The sequence below is a fragment of the Melampsora larici-populina genome, assembly GCF_000204055.1.
Source record: "Melampsora larici-populina 98AG31 unplaced genomic scaffold MELLAscaffold_3, whole genome shotgun sequence".
Lineage (NCBI taxonomy): Eukaryota > Fungi > Basidiomycota > Pucciniomycetes > Pucciniales > Melampsoraceae > Melampsora > Melampsora laricis-populina.
This window is the reverse complement of record NW_006768767.1, coordinates 2911638-2927222: the sequence shown is the minus strand read 5'-3', so window position 1 is coordinate 2927222 and position 15585 is coordinate 2911638. Positions and strand designations below refer to the sequence as shown.

The 15585-nt window shown below is 42.3% G+C and overlaps 3 protein-coding genes across 3 annotated transcripts; 1 reads left to right on the top strand and 2 right to left on the bottom strand.

Annotated features, from left to right (window-relative positions):
* Nucleotides 1-251: 251 nt before the first annotated feature.
* Nucleotides 252-1000, top strand: MELLADRAFT_59745 (uncharacterized protein; the record flags this gene model as incomplete). Its single annotated transcript, XM_007405150.1, has 3 exons — nt 252-545; nt 612-779; nt 878-1000. 3 exons carry the CDS (start codon nt 252-254, stop codon nt 998-1000), a joined length of 585 nt encoding a protein of 194 aa, XP_007405212.1.
* On the bottom strand, nt 983-2848 carry MELLADRAFT_115289 (uncharacterized protein; the record flags this gene model as incomplete). The annotated part of the gene is made up of 7 exons (XM_007405095.1): nt 983-1396; nt 1471-1603; nt 1699-1810; nt 1914-2064; nt 2156-2226; nt 2323-2484; nt 2564-2848. The coding sequence occupies 7 exons, from the start codon at nt 2846-2848 to the stop codon at nt 1303-1305; spliced, it is 1008 nt and encodes a 335-aa protein (XP_007405157.1).
* A 7079-nt stretch (nt 2849-9927) lies between these two features.
* MELLADRAFT_74085 (uncharacterized protein) lies at nt 9928-10930 on the bottom strand (the record flags this gene model as incomplete). The annotated part of the gene is made up of 5 exons (XM_007405094.1): nt 9928-10112; nt 10195-10291; nt 10393-10470; nt 10564-10659; nt 10788-10930. The coding sequence occupies 5 exons, from the start codon at nt 10862-10864 to the stop codon at nt 10068-10070; spliced, it is 393 nt and encodes a 130-aa protein (XP_007405156.1).
* Nucleotides 10931-15585: the final 4655 nt, after the last annotated feature.

The window sequence follows — 15585 nt, the reverse complement described above, 5'->3', positions numbered from 1 at the left end:
CCAACAATATCACTATGGCCGAGGAGATGCACACCCAATTTCAAATTGCCAAAGATCAAATGACGACCTCTTCTGATCCCGAAACTACAACTCAAACTTACACCTGGGATCCCAAAACAAACTATCATTGATGTTTTCTTCACAAGATCTCATCAACGGTAAAGGGTGGTCTGGCCCAGCTAGGTCATGCAACTCCTTCACGAGACCAACAGCGTGAATCGCTTCTTGAGGTCTTTCCAATCCCTGAATGGATGCCAGTCATCACCGAAGAGGACAAAGACAAATCTCAAGACAAATCAAAAAGCATTGTGATTGATTGCAAAGATCAAGATGATGATGACATACCAGCCAAAGACAAAGACAGGACTGATCATGATTCAGAGGCCAAGGATTTCACAGTCTGTGATCCAGACTACGATGAAGATGTGGAGGATCAAATCGACAATCAAGATCCCCTTAACCCTACGGAAACCTCTAGTCTTGATGATTTCAAGAACAACACCTTCAGGAAGCACGCGAAGGAGCTCAATGAATTGATTAGTAAGGTACATCAATCCATATTTGTCATCACAACCTTGAAGTTTTCTGACTTTGACTATTGTTCACTCTAGGCTAATTTTGATTCACGACGCGTTGCTCAATCTGCAGCGTGGAGAAGACATTTTGCCAGAAAGGCAAAAAGTCTCAACCTGAAACTTTTACCTCTTATACCGGGATACAACACAACTCGTTGGAATGCAGAATTTGATTCTCTTAATTGGTTGGTGCAGGCATGCAAGGTCAGTTCTTCACATGTTTTTTGCAGATCATCTCTTGAAACCTAAAAATGATTGCTGACCACTTAATTACTCCAACTTGATAAAGCTTTCCAAAACAGATTGTAGCTGATATTGTTCTGCCCTTTACCAGTCCGTTTGATAGCTATCTAGGTGCACCTTTCTCTGTGCGGTCTGATCGACCATTGGCAATCCTTTCAAGTCATTTCAACCTGGATGTATGATCCTGGCTTTATTAATGTACATAACATCAATCATTGTCAATGGAAGATACATAAATAAAAGTTGAGTGAAAAAACAAGAAACTTCAATGAACGGACTGAGATGTTTTTTTAGTTTTATTCAAAATGATGTGTTTCTAAGGCATTGTTTCATAGATAATGTCAAGACTCCTGGGCCCTCTTCTTCTGACCCCAATCTTCGCACTTCTCTTGCTTCAAAATAGACGCACGGATATAAGCGAGAATAAAAGTTCTTCAGAAACCGAACGATAAAATCTTTCATTCTTCCTTGAGTGGGGTAGTAATCAGCACACTTTGGATCCAGCAGGAACAGCGTGGCCGGTTCTGACTTTAGGTACAATCACATTTTGCGGGAATTGACCGATAACATTACCAGCACTTCACCCAAAGGATCAGTGAGCAACTGTCGCGGCTCTGTCTTTACATAGATACACCAAAGAAAGAAGACTCACGGAAAATAAACGCAGGCTATGTTGGGAACTTTTCTTCCCATCTGCTGGTATACTCTCGAGCCTTCGAAGCGTCCCACATAGTTGCACTGTGTGATGGCGCATCCAACCCGACGTGACCCGCGCCATACAACCTCTATATACAGAATAAATGGGAGGTAAGTATCCTACTTAGTCAATGCATCTTATAGGATTTCGTAAGTATCATGCAAAATCGAGAGAGAGATTCACGTGTGAAATGTGAATACGTCGGTGCTCGTGGATTATATGATCCTGCTTCGTTTGGGCCATTCACCCACGCGTTTAATACCCCCGGAATGTCGGAAGCACCAGCAAACAAGTTCTAATCAAAGCCATATCATGGGTGCGAGGTCGTGAGTGACACTAACTCATGTAGTGGTTTGTATTTGAAAGCTTAAAAAAAGATTGGGAAGCGGTTTTCTAACCTCTCCGTAAGGGGGGCCGTGTTTTTCTGGGGCCGAGTGCTGAAAGTAACATCGATTTGTAAACCTTTGAGCTCTATTTGCCAAGTTTTGATCCCAAATTAAATCAGGGGCAGAGTACTGCCTTCTGTGGAAGTTATGCCATTCGACCCATCTGAAGAAGACCAATTGGTTTACGATGAAGTAAATTTTCAAAGCCTAGATTTGTATGCGTGAGTATGGAGTGAAGAGATGGGAGTGCTCACAGAGTAGACGCAGTCCTCTGCTGCCTTCGCAAAATCTTTAGGTCAGTGGCTTCTGAGAGACTTTCATCGGACTATTGTGATGAAATCAGCAAGATGGATCTGATTATCATTCCTTTCTAAACACTTCCGGAAGCAGGTTTGCGAGACAGATTTGAGTCGAAGCGTACCATGTCTTCTTCCATCACCGGATCATAGTTGAAATCGCCCGACGTATACTCAACCTGCAGGTCGCTATCAAGGGTCGAGTTGACCTCCACCATAGTTTGAAGTGTCTCTCCAATTGAGAAGTCAGATGTGGCATTGGGTTTCTGGTGGACTCGAAATCGGACCTAACCAACACGTTCAAATATAGCAGTGCTTCAGCAGAGCCCATAAGCCGGTTCACAAGGTTTAACTTTCATGTCGTACAAATATGTTATCATAATCATCGGAATCCACATATCCATTGATAGCCGCCCCTTGATCATCGGAACCACCGCGATCTCCATAATCCGACGGCTTTTGGTGAAATGCTTGAGACGATAATTTTCTTCGGGCGAAAGGTGAAAGACTTGAAGAGATTCGTCCTCCTGTGACACCAGAACGAGAGTTCTCGGAATCGTATCGTGCTTGGTTTTCTATGCCGATGCATAGACGAGCCAGGTACGTGACTGCAGTAATCTTAACAAGATGTGGTCCGATTTTGATATTCATTTTGGGGCTTAGACATGTATGGGGGAAACGCTTGAATTGCTGAAACAGAGGAGATACGGATGTGATGAAGCGACGACCTGTGATCAGAAGTTGATCGTGCGGCTTGCCTTGCCATTACTACACGAAAAGTTGACAGCATCACAGTTGCTCCTGTATTGGCTTAAGTTCTTGCACGGTGATGCCATGGATTTTGTTTTCACAGATGCACGAAGCACCCGAAGAAATTTCTCTCAAGCGTTGTGAAGTTTTCCATCACCAGAGGGAAGGTTATTTACGAATCCGATGAAAATTAAATTTTGAACTACAACTCATGAGCTCATAGAAGTTAGCAGACTGATAAGTTTATCGAGGAGTGAGAGAGCTGATGCAATCGACTTGGTTTCGCCATGAGCTGCCCGACCATCGAGGTCCCAGGGAAACCTCAGTGATCAGCCAAGCAAGCTTCGAGGGTCCAGAACCGTCATCCAAATGACCGGACTTTTTGATTTGGAATAGTCATGACTCATCATAAGAGGTCCTCCAACTTGCCGTCGACGTCTTGGACTCTCGACATTTCGGAGGCCAAGACGTCAATTGGACACTTTTCAATCATGTACAAATCGATCTTGACTCGTGGCTTTTTCTACATCTCTTCATATGACTTTCTTGCTTCGATCATCTATCGATCCCCTGCCAACAATGATAACAAAGGCGAGATGTAATGCAGAAGCGTGATCATCAAACTTGATGGGACTCCATAAACCAGTAGAAATCATGTCAGGTGTGTATGTGTAGCCCAGGATAGAACTCAGTAGCCCCCGTCAGAATGATAAATACCAAGATATACCCATAGACCAACCATGCTCAGGCCAAGTAATATTTATCAACACCTTTATTTCTTTCAAGTCCATTTCTGGGCCAAACTGTGAGGTACAACATTGAAGCTCAACACAAACAAGGATAAAAAACTTGGATATCCTGAAATGCAATTTGGACACATTTTACTCAGCATGAGGGGGTGCAGAAGTGAGACCTAGATGTAACACAGAGCAAGAGCTGACAAATAGGACGCAATGGCCTAAAAGTTGACCAGTTTCCACCAGCTTTCAAGTTTTCTTTTTGTAAGGTTTTTGCAGAACCCCCAAAGTTTTTTTAAAATAGAGTGAACTAGTAGGGCGAACAATTTGCCTCTTGCGTTTTGTTGTCCACATCAGTGCGAGTGATCATAGGGACCATGGATTCAATAGACAGCTTGAGAGATTGAGAGATTGAGAGGCAATTCTAGGAGGTGGTGAATAGTCTTCATCCCAATCCTCGCCAGTCTGGCCAAAAGCAAATTCATGGCCCAAATTATCATGTTGTTCAGAGGACATGAAGGCATTGACCGACTGGACCCCAATGAAGGCCGATGAGGAACGTCATGAGATCTCCTTGGCGAACACATGCTTGCATAAGTTGAGTGGTTGTGGTTCTGCTCCCACCAGGCTTGAGCAGACGCGGGGCTCCAGCTTTCCTCTTGGCCATCCACCTGTCTGGGCCGTTCTTGGCTTAAAAAGACAGTCAAGACCAAAGCTTCTATCTTATTGCGCACAGACAGGATGATCAAATCCAGATTGGAGCAATAAAGTCTGTTCAGAAATTGATCTTGCCCATGCAGATGGGGATGAAGTCACCTGTAAGAGACATAGAGGACAAAGTACACCAGTAAAATCACAAATCCTCTGAAAGACCACAATTTTACGGAGAAATACAAGGTGGAGTGTTTGATAAGTGTGATTGAATATCAATCTTGAGTTATCTAGATGGAAGCAGACCACAAGAGGTGAAGAGACATACAAAGCCATAACTGTACCAGCTCAGTGCCAGAGAGACCTCTGCACACTGGATCTGCACGCAAAGGAAGTCCTCCACATAAAGAAATATTGACATCTGCAAAGAGTGTTGATGCCCAGCGGTTAGTGCCAAAAATACATACATGCAGTGCATCTCAAAAACCTACCCATTGATAGAACCCGCAAAGACAGGATTACTGGTATGCCAAACGTCATGAGCACATTCAAATGAAATGATCGACCCTGCAAAAACAATTATCTTTACAGGCAAGAAGGACGACACTCACCCATCTGTTGATCAGGATGTTTCTTACATGGTAAACCATTTCCATATATCAGTGAGGCGGAATTGCCATGGGGCCTGAGTGTGTTATTCCAGGATCTAGGCAGCAATGTGCGGTTGTCACTCAAATAAGTCCTTGCTGCAATTAATCATGATATTGTGTGACTAACCCTAAGCTTTCTCCCATTTCTCTGCCTTGTTACCTGTAGATACCAACACTCTCTACCCGCTCAACTCCACAAGTATCCCTGAGAACACTGCCTGTGAAGGTCAGCCAAGCGGAACAAATATTATTGATTGGACCCATCCAAGCGTTGGGATTTGATGCCCTCATTGGCAGAGCATCCCCGCCATTCCACTGACTCAAGTAACAATACGTACGCTCTGCACACGTTGATCCAGAAGACATCCTCCGTTTCTTCATATGTTACGGTATAATTGGCTAAAATTGAGAAGGATCACTGACAATACACTCATTTCAAAATGGCACAGGACATCCAGACAATGGCAGTGCATAATTTCTGACCAGTTGATTGGGACAGCCTGTTGAGATCAATTGTTCCCTTGGTAGTGCATCATCGTACATGGCCTTATCCAGCTTTGGGAAACGCCGCGAGGGCTAAGCTGGCCACCCTTCTCAAAAGCCCAAACAGAAGATAGGATGAACGACGTATGGTAAAGACGAAGGCAATGCGGATTCATGTCAACGATGACTCTCCCTTTTCACGCGGCCACGCCCATCTTCCTTGCCCGAGGGCATCATGAAGTACCCGGGCTATCAGATCCGGGCTATACGGGTATTCATGACGGTCATCCTGTATCTTTGCGAGTTCTACCGCGGCACTCACTAGAAGCATATCACACCTCGATACGCATAAATGAGCCACAAGTTGGCCACTCGGCCACCTCTCTTCTGACCCTGTCCCCTATAAATTCGGCTGGGTCTCCCATCTGCCCCTGTTCATCATGGCACTGCAGTCTCAGTCTCGTTCATTCGTGCTCTGTTGACGTTCCTCGACCGATCGGGAGTTACTCCGGCCTCAAAACCGCTTATGAGTTTCGCTTTTATTCTCATTACGGAATACCCTCAGTCGACAGTTGACCAATATCGAATTTACTTCCGAGTGTAACTTTTTCTTACTCCTTCCCTGTGTTGTTTCTGGTCTCTTGTTTGCTGGTCGATTCCTGGATCTTTGATTTGGTTGAGTCTTCTCGGTTTACATTAGGTTGGACTTCACCGCTTTAGAAAGGGGTCGGTGGAAGAGAAGTTGTGCTTGTTAGTCGGCTTATATTCTGTGGCTCGTCATACGTTCCTCTGGTTCCATTAAAGCTCGAGCAAAACCATAAGCCAAACATACATTCTTCCATTTATGCTTTTTGTAATCACTGCATAACACGACTTGTCCTTTTTTTTCTATCACTCGTGTACGATTTGGCATCGAAATCAGCTGCTCTACTTCACCGACACGACACTTTGTCCGAGTGGTTAAGGAGACGCCCTGCTAGCCTCGTGACCAGAATTGCGAGGCCGTCAGGCGTTGGGTTCTGCCCGCGCGAGTTCGAATCTCGTAGGTGTCGAAAACTTTTGCCTTCCGCTACGATTTTAATGACATCCACACGAATATAAGCATGCCCACTTTTTTTCGCCATGAGTTGGGGTTGTCATAGCAGTCGACAAGTTCTCCAACGTCAGAGTCTTTCCACATTCCCCCCCGCTTGATCCGGTGACTTTTAAATCCCCAATCTTTGAGCAGCTCTAGACTCAAACTTGACAAAGTCCACTCGCTGGGAGAGCGGACTGGTGCAGGTCCAGTGAGTAGACCAATTCAAATTTGAGCTCCATTATTATTTGGATCCCAGTATATCCACCCCCCCTGCTTTGGTCCACGCACCCCCTTGAGAGCTTAAGTGGTTTTGGTCAAGCCTTAGGCCACATAACTCAATCTGTCTTGATCCAGTGTACCGTATCTGCATAAAATTTCACACACATGCTACTTAGTCCCTTCAACTTTTCTCACCGCCAAAAGTCTCTCTATGGATTTCAGTGTTTTACTTCAAGCCTATTCGTCTCTAGAGGAAGCCGAAAGTGCCATACGGACATGTGCTAGGAATGCTGGATACTCTCTCAAGAAGGCTGGGTCCAAGAAAGATTCTCAGCAATATGTTCGAAAGATTCGCTTGGTCTGCGCACATAGTGGTAATCAAAAACAGTTGGACACCCGAGTTCGCATGACATCGAGTCGCCTTCTAGGTTGTCCGTGGTATGCTCAGCTTTTACGGATTGAAGGTCTTCAGTGGACAATCAAAATCATCAATAATACACATAATCATGAACGTTCAACAACACTCTCTGAGATACCCGCTGAACGAAGACTGACGGACACACAACACGAGAATGTCTTAGCAATGGATCGTGGTGGGGCACCTCCACGAGTGATACTGAGTACACTGAAGGCTTCCGACCCTAGTAATCTCACCACCGCACAGGACATCTATAACATAAAGAAAAGAAAGCGTAATGACTTACTGCAAGGACGTACATCACTTGAAGCCCTGCTAGATACCCTTCAAGCCACAAATGTCTTCCACCGATATGTACAAAACGATGACGGTCAATTACTACGATTATTCTATGCACCAACTGTCTGTGTATCGGCGGCTGAGGAATTTGGCACAACTGACATTCTTTTGATGGATTCTACTTACAATACAAACAGGTAATGTTAATCCTTCCAAGCCGTCTAACAAATTTTTACTGACTTTTGAAACTCCTGTCTTGATTTAGAGCCAAGATTCCGCTCCTACATATCATGGGTGCCTCTTCAACCCACCAGTCTCTGTCTTTAGGCTACTGTTTCATGCAGAATGAAAGTAAAGAAAACTATGTATGGGCTTTGAAGCAGTTGAGGGATTGCTACGGACCACAACTTTTAAAGTTCAAAGCTGTAGTCACAGATCGAGAGCTAGCTCTCATCAATGCAATCAACGAAGTCTTTCCTGATTCAAAAAACTTACTTTGCAAGTGGCACATCTGGAACAACATCTTATCGAATGTCAAGACCTGCTTCTCAACCCTGGACTGGGAAAAGTTTGAGGTTCAGTGGAACGAGTTGTGCAATTCAATAACCCCCAATATATTTGATCAGAATCTAGAAAAACTCAAAACTACTATCCCTACCAAAGCTTACAACTACATCTTTAAAACTTGGATTGGACATAGGGAGAAATTTGTACTTGCTTGGACCAAAGATGTTCCTCATTTTGGTCATACAGTCACATCTCGAATTGAGGGAGGACATGCCAATGTTAAAGCCTGGATACCTAACACAAACGGCGACTTGGAAACAGTCTACGGAAAGCTATTACTAGCTTGTCAACAACAACGCAACCGCATCTTTCACAAAATCGATTATGATCGCACTCATGTATTGACACAACTGAGACCAAAGTTTTGGGATCACGTCAATCGACATATTTCTCAGTATGCATTACTGGAGGTAATTAACTCTCAACTCTCACCTAATCCAGTTTGTTTAGTCACCATCAGCTGAGGACTCATGTATGTATTCATCTGATCCGACACAGGTCTTCAGACAATATCAAAAGTCACTCTCGTTAGAGGACTCATCTTCCTGCTCACATGTATTTTCCACCTCAATGGGACTTCCTTGTGCTCATTTTATAAAGCAGCTATTGAATTCAGGTGGTCAACTTTCTCCAGAGCATTTTCATGTACACTGGCATCTGAAACGAAGTGTACCCGATCGTCTTGAGCGCCAACCACCCGGGCTGGATGATATTCTACAGAACATCAAGGATCAACATCAAATCTTACCTCCTCACCAACAGCGACATGTTGAGGAAAGTCTGGCTAATATACTTGAAACTCCATCCCCCACTGTCATTGAGCCAGCACCAATCAAGACACGCGGGAGACCTCGAGGAGCTTTAAACAAAAAGAAACGCCTTGACTCAAATTTTGAGCGATACAACAAACAAACAAACGGTCATAAATGTGGAGTTTGTCACCAGACTGGTACCGGTCACAATCGAAGCACATGCCCACTTCGCCCTTCAACGTCAACAAGCCAGCCTTCATGAAAATGACATTCTACAGTTACACCGGTTTAAAAATACAAAACTTCATGCTTTCATACCAACTGAAGTTGTAGAAATTGCATACGATGCTATAGGATGACTAGTTCAATAACATATATACATATCTGATTGTTTCCGAAGTGATTGATCTAACTTCGAGATCGTTTTGTGCCAAACTAAAAGCTTTCCTAAATCATTGATCTAGCTTCAAGATCTTTTCGTGCCAAACCAAAAACAAACTTCACTTTTAAACACACTTCATTTTTTGATTGACCTGATTCATAACAACTCACTCTCTTCACACAACCCGACTCTAGAGAAGTTTCTTAATCTATTTAACATCATGTACATACATCATTGTCTATCTCACTGCTCGGCCTGACTCTTTGTTCAATGTTTTTGTAACTCCTTCTCGCCCCTATGAGCTTGGAATTTGTCAATGATTTGAACGGGATTGTGAAGCATGTAAATGCAAATACCGTTGCTTTTTTAATTGAAAATCGAGCCAAACACAAACCAACGTTTCAATGTTCCAACCGATCCCTCGCTCCTGGGGAGTCGATCCCGAGCTTCGAGTGACTTTGTCAAATTTGGCTCAAGGCTTGACCAAAACCACTTAAGCTCTCAAGGGGGTGCGTGGACCAAAGCAGGGGGGGTGGATATACTGGGATCCTATTATTTTGGGCTCTTTGCGTGCGGTGAGAGAGGATCTATTATCTCTCGATACTGCGAAGGGACATTTGGACCAGGTTTTGGACAAGGAAGACATTAGAGGAAGTGTCTCCCTCACCAGTTTTGCTGGGTCACAATTGATCTTTGACACTAAGATAACGAGGTAAGCCTTTGGCAGACTACTGAGGCACTTCGAGCGATTCTCATGAGAATATCTGATCTCAGAAACTGTGTTTAATTTCGGAGTGAGCTAGTTATCGTCAAGTCAAACAGATCCCTCGAAAGAGGGATGCAAAAAGCGGGAGGAATATGGGAGGGGTAGAATTGTCATTGAGCATACAACTTGGAGCGGGGTTTACTCTGGGGGAGGCATGTTAGTCTTTGGGTTATAGAAGAGCGTCTGCATTAGAGGAAGAAGGCATTTCTATCAATTGACTACTCTAACAAGTCAGGGACGAGAACGCAGATGAAATAGGTCTTACGTAATTGCCCCATGGGAAGCTCTTGGCACGACGATTGAGGTAGTCATATTGGATTCGCTCGGGAAGTTCGCCTCCATTCTCTTCCTTGATGTGTTCGCTGTAGTATCGCAACAAACATGGAATCAGGATTGCCGGAGTGATCTTGCAGAAGATAGCGGACTCAAAAGAATGACTGGGTAGAAGCGAGGCGGTACATACAGGTGCGCTTCATGCTCGTTGGCGAGTTTCTGGGCGTTGAAAAGAGCAAGAACGACTGCAGGAAATCCGACGTAGTAGCTTAGCAGCCAAAAAGGCACCGGAATCAGATCAAGGGTTAGGTGATGTCATTTCGAGAGATGCTTCCAGTTCAACGTAAGTCAAGATACATACGTGATTTTTCGCCAGAGATCTGTGGATCCTGATGCATGTTTCTTAACGGCTTCTCGTTCCTTCAGGAAAGCCTCTCCTAAGGCACCGTCGCCCACGCTAGTTGTATTTAGTCATGTTGTGAATGCGGGAGAAGAGGTGAAAACAGGAAGATTGAGAAGCGTCACTATCTTTGTTTTCAAACGTTCAGATGGCTGTGTTGGGAGAGGAGGAGGAAAGCAATTTACTTGGCATAAGTCCTTTGTCCGATGACCTTCTTCGTAGTTAGACCCCGAACAGCATTTCGAGAAGCTGGGATGATCATGTTGGGTTTGGATCGAGTTCCGTAGGGGATATGACGAGTGGTTGTCAATTGTGAGTAGGTTGTGTTGGTTGCTTTGAGTGTGTGGTAAGGTGATGAAGACCGTTCACGACTGGCTCAACTGGACTGTCCAGTTGAACAGGAGGGAGCCGGAGTACTGCTCATGTGACATGTCCGACTGTAGCTTGATATCAGCATACATATGTATATCGAGGATTCCTGTCCACTCGAGCCAGGGATGCGCACCTCATAGCCTCGCCTTTCACAGATGGGATCTCCCGGGTCTCGTGACATCTCAAAGGTACACTGCCAAGATCAGAAGCGCATTTACCATGATTCATGAAATAGAAACATTTACGGGATACAAAATTGGTATCCCCTGATAGGTCATGGCCAGAAGGTGTAACTCTACCTTTCTGCATGCTGATGGGGCAAAACTGCAGATGCTGGCAAGCAAGACAGATGTTTGAAAGGAAGTGTTAGGATCACATCACGTTGGAATGTTTGTAAACCAGGAAATTACTAGTGAAACAAAGCTTGGATTGCCCTGTTCATACCAACAAGACATAGGACGAAGCAACCCTGACAAGATGGAAGGGTGCTTAGGATGGCCCAGACTTGAGATTGATTTGCTTGATCATCACCTTTGTCTTCAAAGAGCTTGTGCAAGGTTTGTTGTACAGACTGATGGAAATTGGAAGTAAGAATTTTGAATATGGTGTATGATACATACAACTGAGGATTGCTGGAGATTGGGAATGGGAATGGGCACTGTATGAATGAATTGGTGTGCAAAATATAGTCATCACCCAATTTGACATTGCTTCTGCTTTGACAATTCCAGAACAATCTTAGCATCAAAAACTGTTTGAAGACAATGCAATTTAATTATAGGCGTTTGACTATTCTCATTTGATTATAACTTCTTCTCTGATTTTTTCATTTTTTTCTTTCATCTTTCAAATTCTGTTGCTCTTTTTTATGGTCTTGCAGATTATGGGGCAAATGCAGCATGAGCCAAAAGATCAGAGGAATTTTAGGACATCATTGAGTTCCTTCTGGAAGATGTTTGAACACAAAGGACTTTCAGGACTGTATGTGCATTCATTCCTTCATCATTTGTCTCTTATAGTTCCTATCTTTTTATTGCGTTTTTGCTAGCTAGTATGCAAGCTTGGAAACATATCAGGTGCTCATGGGTTTGTTGATGTCTCTCAAAACACCAGGTACAAAGGATTAACAACTCATTTCTTGAAACTTGCGACAGTGATTTGTTATATTTATGCTCCATTTGGTTTAGATATAGGGGGGCTCAGGTCCAGTTAGTTTACTGCTTTGACCATAAGAAACTTCTCCCAAATTCATAAAAGTCACACAAAATTTTATGAAATTGGGAAAAGTTTTAAGACATCCCAAATTCTTTTGAGCAGCAAATTTGCGTAAAAATTTGCGTAAATTTGCTGCTTGGCAATTTTTTTTTACAAATTAGGGGGTGTCAAGTTTGATTTTTTATAACAAAAAAAACTATGAAATGGCTACAGCCATTCCGATATTGCTTGTCGCTCCATTTTCAAAAAGAAAAAGTGAAACCTAAGTTTTTACTCAATAAAACTTCAAACTTGGCTGTAATTCAAAGCAATACAGCCAAAGTTTGGGTTTTAACCGGTTAAAATTTAGGTTTCAAGCTCACAAACTTTTTCTTTTTCAAACAGGTGCGACAAGCAATATTGGAACGGCTGTAAGTTTTTATCTTATAAATCAAAAAAACTTTAGCTGTGGTTGTATCATAACTGTTAAACCACAATCAAGGTTTTTTTACTTTTTGCCTTGATCATCCACCTGGTGAGGAGAAAACTTCTGGTAAAAGCATGCAAGGTTGTCCTTGCATCCACTATCAAGACCACTGTGTCTGAGATCAAATTGGTCAAAGTGAGCTCTTGGATCACATGTTCTAAACATAAATTGTTTAAATTGGAAAACCTTTTACAGCCTGGTGCTGTAAAAAACTTTCCAATTTTTAGGACAAGGCCACAAATATCTTGACCTGAGCCCCCCTAATACCAAGTCAGGTGAAAGTTCTGGACAACCGGCTCACTGGGGTAGAGTTTTTTTGGTTTTCATGTTTAGCCAGGGATGCAGGAATGAGTACCAAGTATGAGTATATACTCAACTGATACTCACTTTGTATGGGTTTACAGGTCCAAAAATAGGCAAAAATACTCGGTATACTCAATAATACTCACTTTACTGAGTAAACTCATACTCACTCCTGCATCCCTGTGTTTAGCAAACAATCATTACTCTAGAAGCCTATGAAGCGGTCAGACAATTTTGTAGGCATTTTGTATGCTCCTATGAAATCTTGACAGCATTCCTCTTCCCTGTACTGACTCACTTGAGTATCTTTCACATGACCACATTTATTACAGGGTTGAAGTATAGGCTTGGAAAATCAAACAAAATCAACAAATCAAATTGTGGTCATATTATTCTTGAGTAATTTTCTTGCAATCACTGCATCTATAGTAGCTTGGATAGAATCAGTATGATGTATGCTGGTATGATAAGGGCTGGTTACTATCTCAACAACTCCTTGGTAGAGGAAAGGTCGAGGTGATTGGTAATGGATGATCACTTTTGTGTAGATTGTTAGACTGAGCTGCGAGATCCTCTGAGTTATTTTGCACTTCTATCACAGTCACCATAAATCTTCCAAGGAATGGAAGAGACTGAGTGGATCATCCAGTGACACTGATTCATTGGGTTCCTTTCAGGGAACGTGCACCTGTCATTTGAGAGCAGAATTGGGTTTGGTCTTTGACCCACCATCGACTTTTGAATGTGACAAGATATTACAACATCTTACCAAGAAGTAATTCAAAAGCTTTATCGGGGCTCCCTGTGGGTTATATAGATTGATGATACCCAATGTGAAGTAAAACCTTCAATGTGGAATGAAAGCAGATTGTGTGTCAGCCTGAGACTTAAAACAAGTAGCTTTAATAGAACCATAGCTGAATGATGTGTGCTTGTAGCTTCTTATTGGCTTTGTTACAGTGGGTTCACTGAGGTAAATTCGAGCCTTTATCATAACAGGAGCTGGCAACTCCATGTTGTCTTAGGTGCGGAATGGCTACCGCTGCCTGGTACTCGCTGAAAGGTCTGTTCCGATCAGGGTCTTCTGAGGTAGGTACAAGAGTACTCTTGTCTCAGGTATATACAGTCTAGTTTCTATGTATTAATAAAGAGACATCTTTATTGATTCAATCTTTGAAACATCTTCGACAATGGAAGTTATATCTAGTTTCTACATTTTTGATAAAGAGACGTCTTTATCGATAAAGATCTTTGAAACATCTTGGATGATAAAAGAGGTTAATCTAGAATTAAGATTGCTGAGTCTTATTCCGATAACAAAACTGCTTGAGAAAGAGATAAACAATAACAGTACTAAATGTCAAAAGTCAGATAAGAAAGATGATATCAAAGAATTGAGATGATCTAAATTATAAGTAATCGCCGGTTTTTAGTATAAGTCATAGAGTTTAATATCTCAAAGATAGGTTTGTTAGTTTGTAATAAGATGTCCTTTTCTTGAGTTGCAGAAAACCACTGCTTATATATCATTGTGCATTTCTCTTTGTGATGTCATTGTAACACAGGGTTTTTGGCACGTGTTCATGATGGTACTTTGTAACCAATGTGATGTTACTTGTTTCTGATCCCTTAGTCACATTCTTGGAATGTAACAAAGCTCAAGGAAATGTATACCCTTCTTTAAGATCAGGGTCTTCTGAAGCTTGAGTATGTCATCATGATACCTTTCAAGCTGATGTACATATGTATTGATATCCTAGCCCGTGTAAACCATTGTTATCTGGAAGCTTCCTTGGATAATCTTTATGACTGCCAATGGGAGTATTACCAAATACTCCTCATGGCTGACACTCACCGGGGTTGGAAGAAAAGAGAATTCATATATGAATTTTCTTTTAAATCTAAGTTTTCCAGGTGGACTCGGGATACTCCCCTATGTTATTGGCTCGCACGTATTGGAATACTAATTTTTGTACCTTACAAGATATAGTGTTGTGCCTATGTTAAATTTTTCACAATCACAAGCATCTGATTGTGTGCTACCTTTCCAAGAGGTGTTGCAAAGATCAGATCAAGCTCTCATTTTGTCAAATGGCATCAGGCCTATCACAATACACGATACACCACGGCAAACAAAAAAGAAAAGTCATCAATAAATTTTCTTTTACTAAAGTTTTCTTTCACAGCATACAACTGCACTCACTACTCATTCAAGATCTTGTCTCCGGGAGTTAATTGTGCCTTTTTCTTGAAATTTCTTCAGACACCTCTTTGCATAATAATAATGTACATTATTCATTATCGATTTCCGTAGGCTTTCTTTTTCATTTGAATCGGTTCCATTGATTTGTCTATTGGTATATCTCGACACCTGAGTTGTGAAGTGTTATTAGTAACATTCTTTTGTTCGTTAAAACCACAACCAAAACAACCTAGTGTAAAATAGTTTCACTCCGATTGCTGCTTTTGAATATGTAGACGTTGCTACAAATCTCTAAAACAATTTCAATGCATTCGAGTAGTGGGGCTAGTCCAGAGACTCATCATCATCATCATCGACTACCAACCGCGAATTTCAGTGCTTTGATTGATTATTAGTTATTAGATCTGATCGTGTGAGTTTTCAG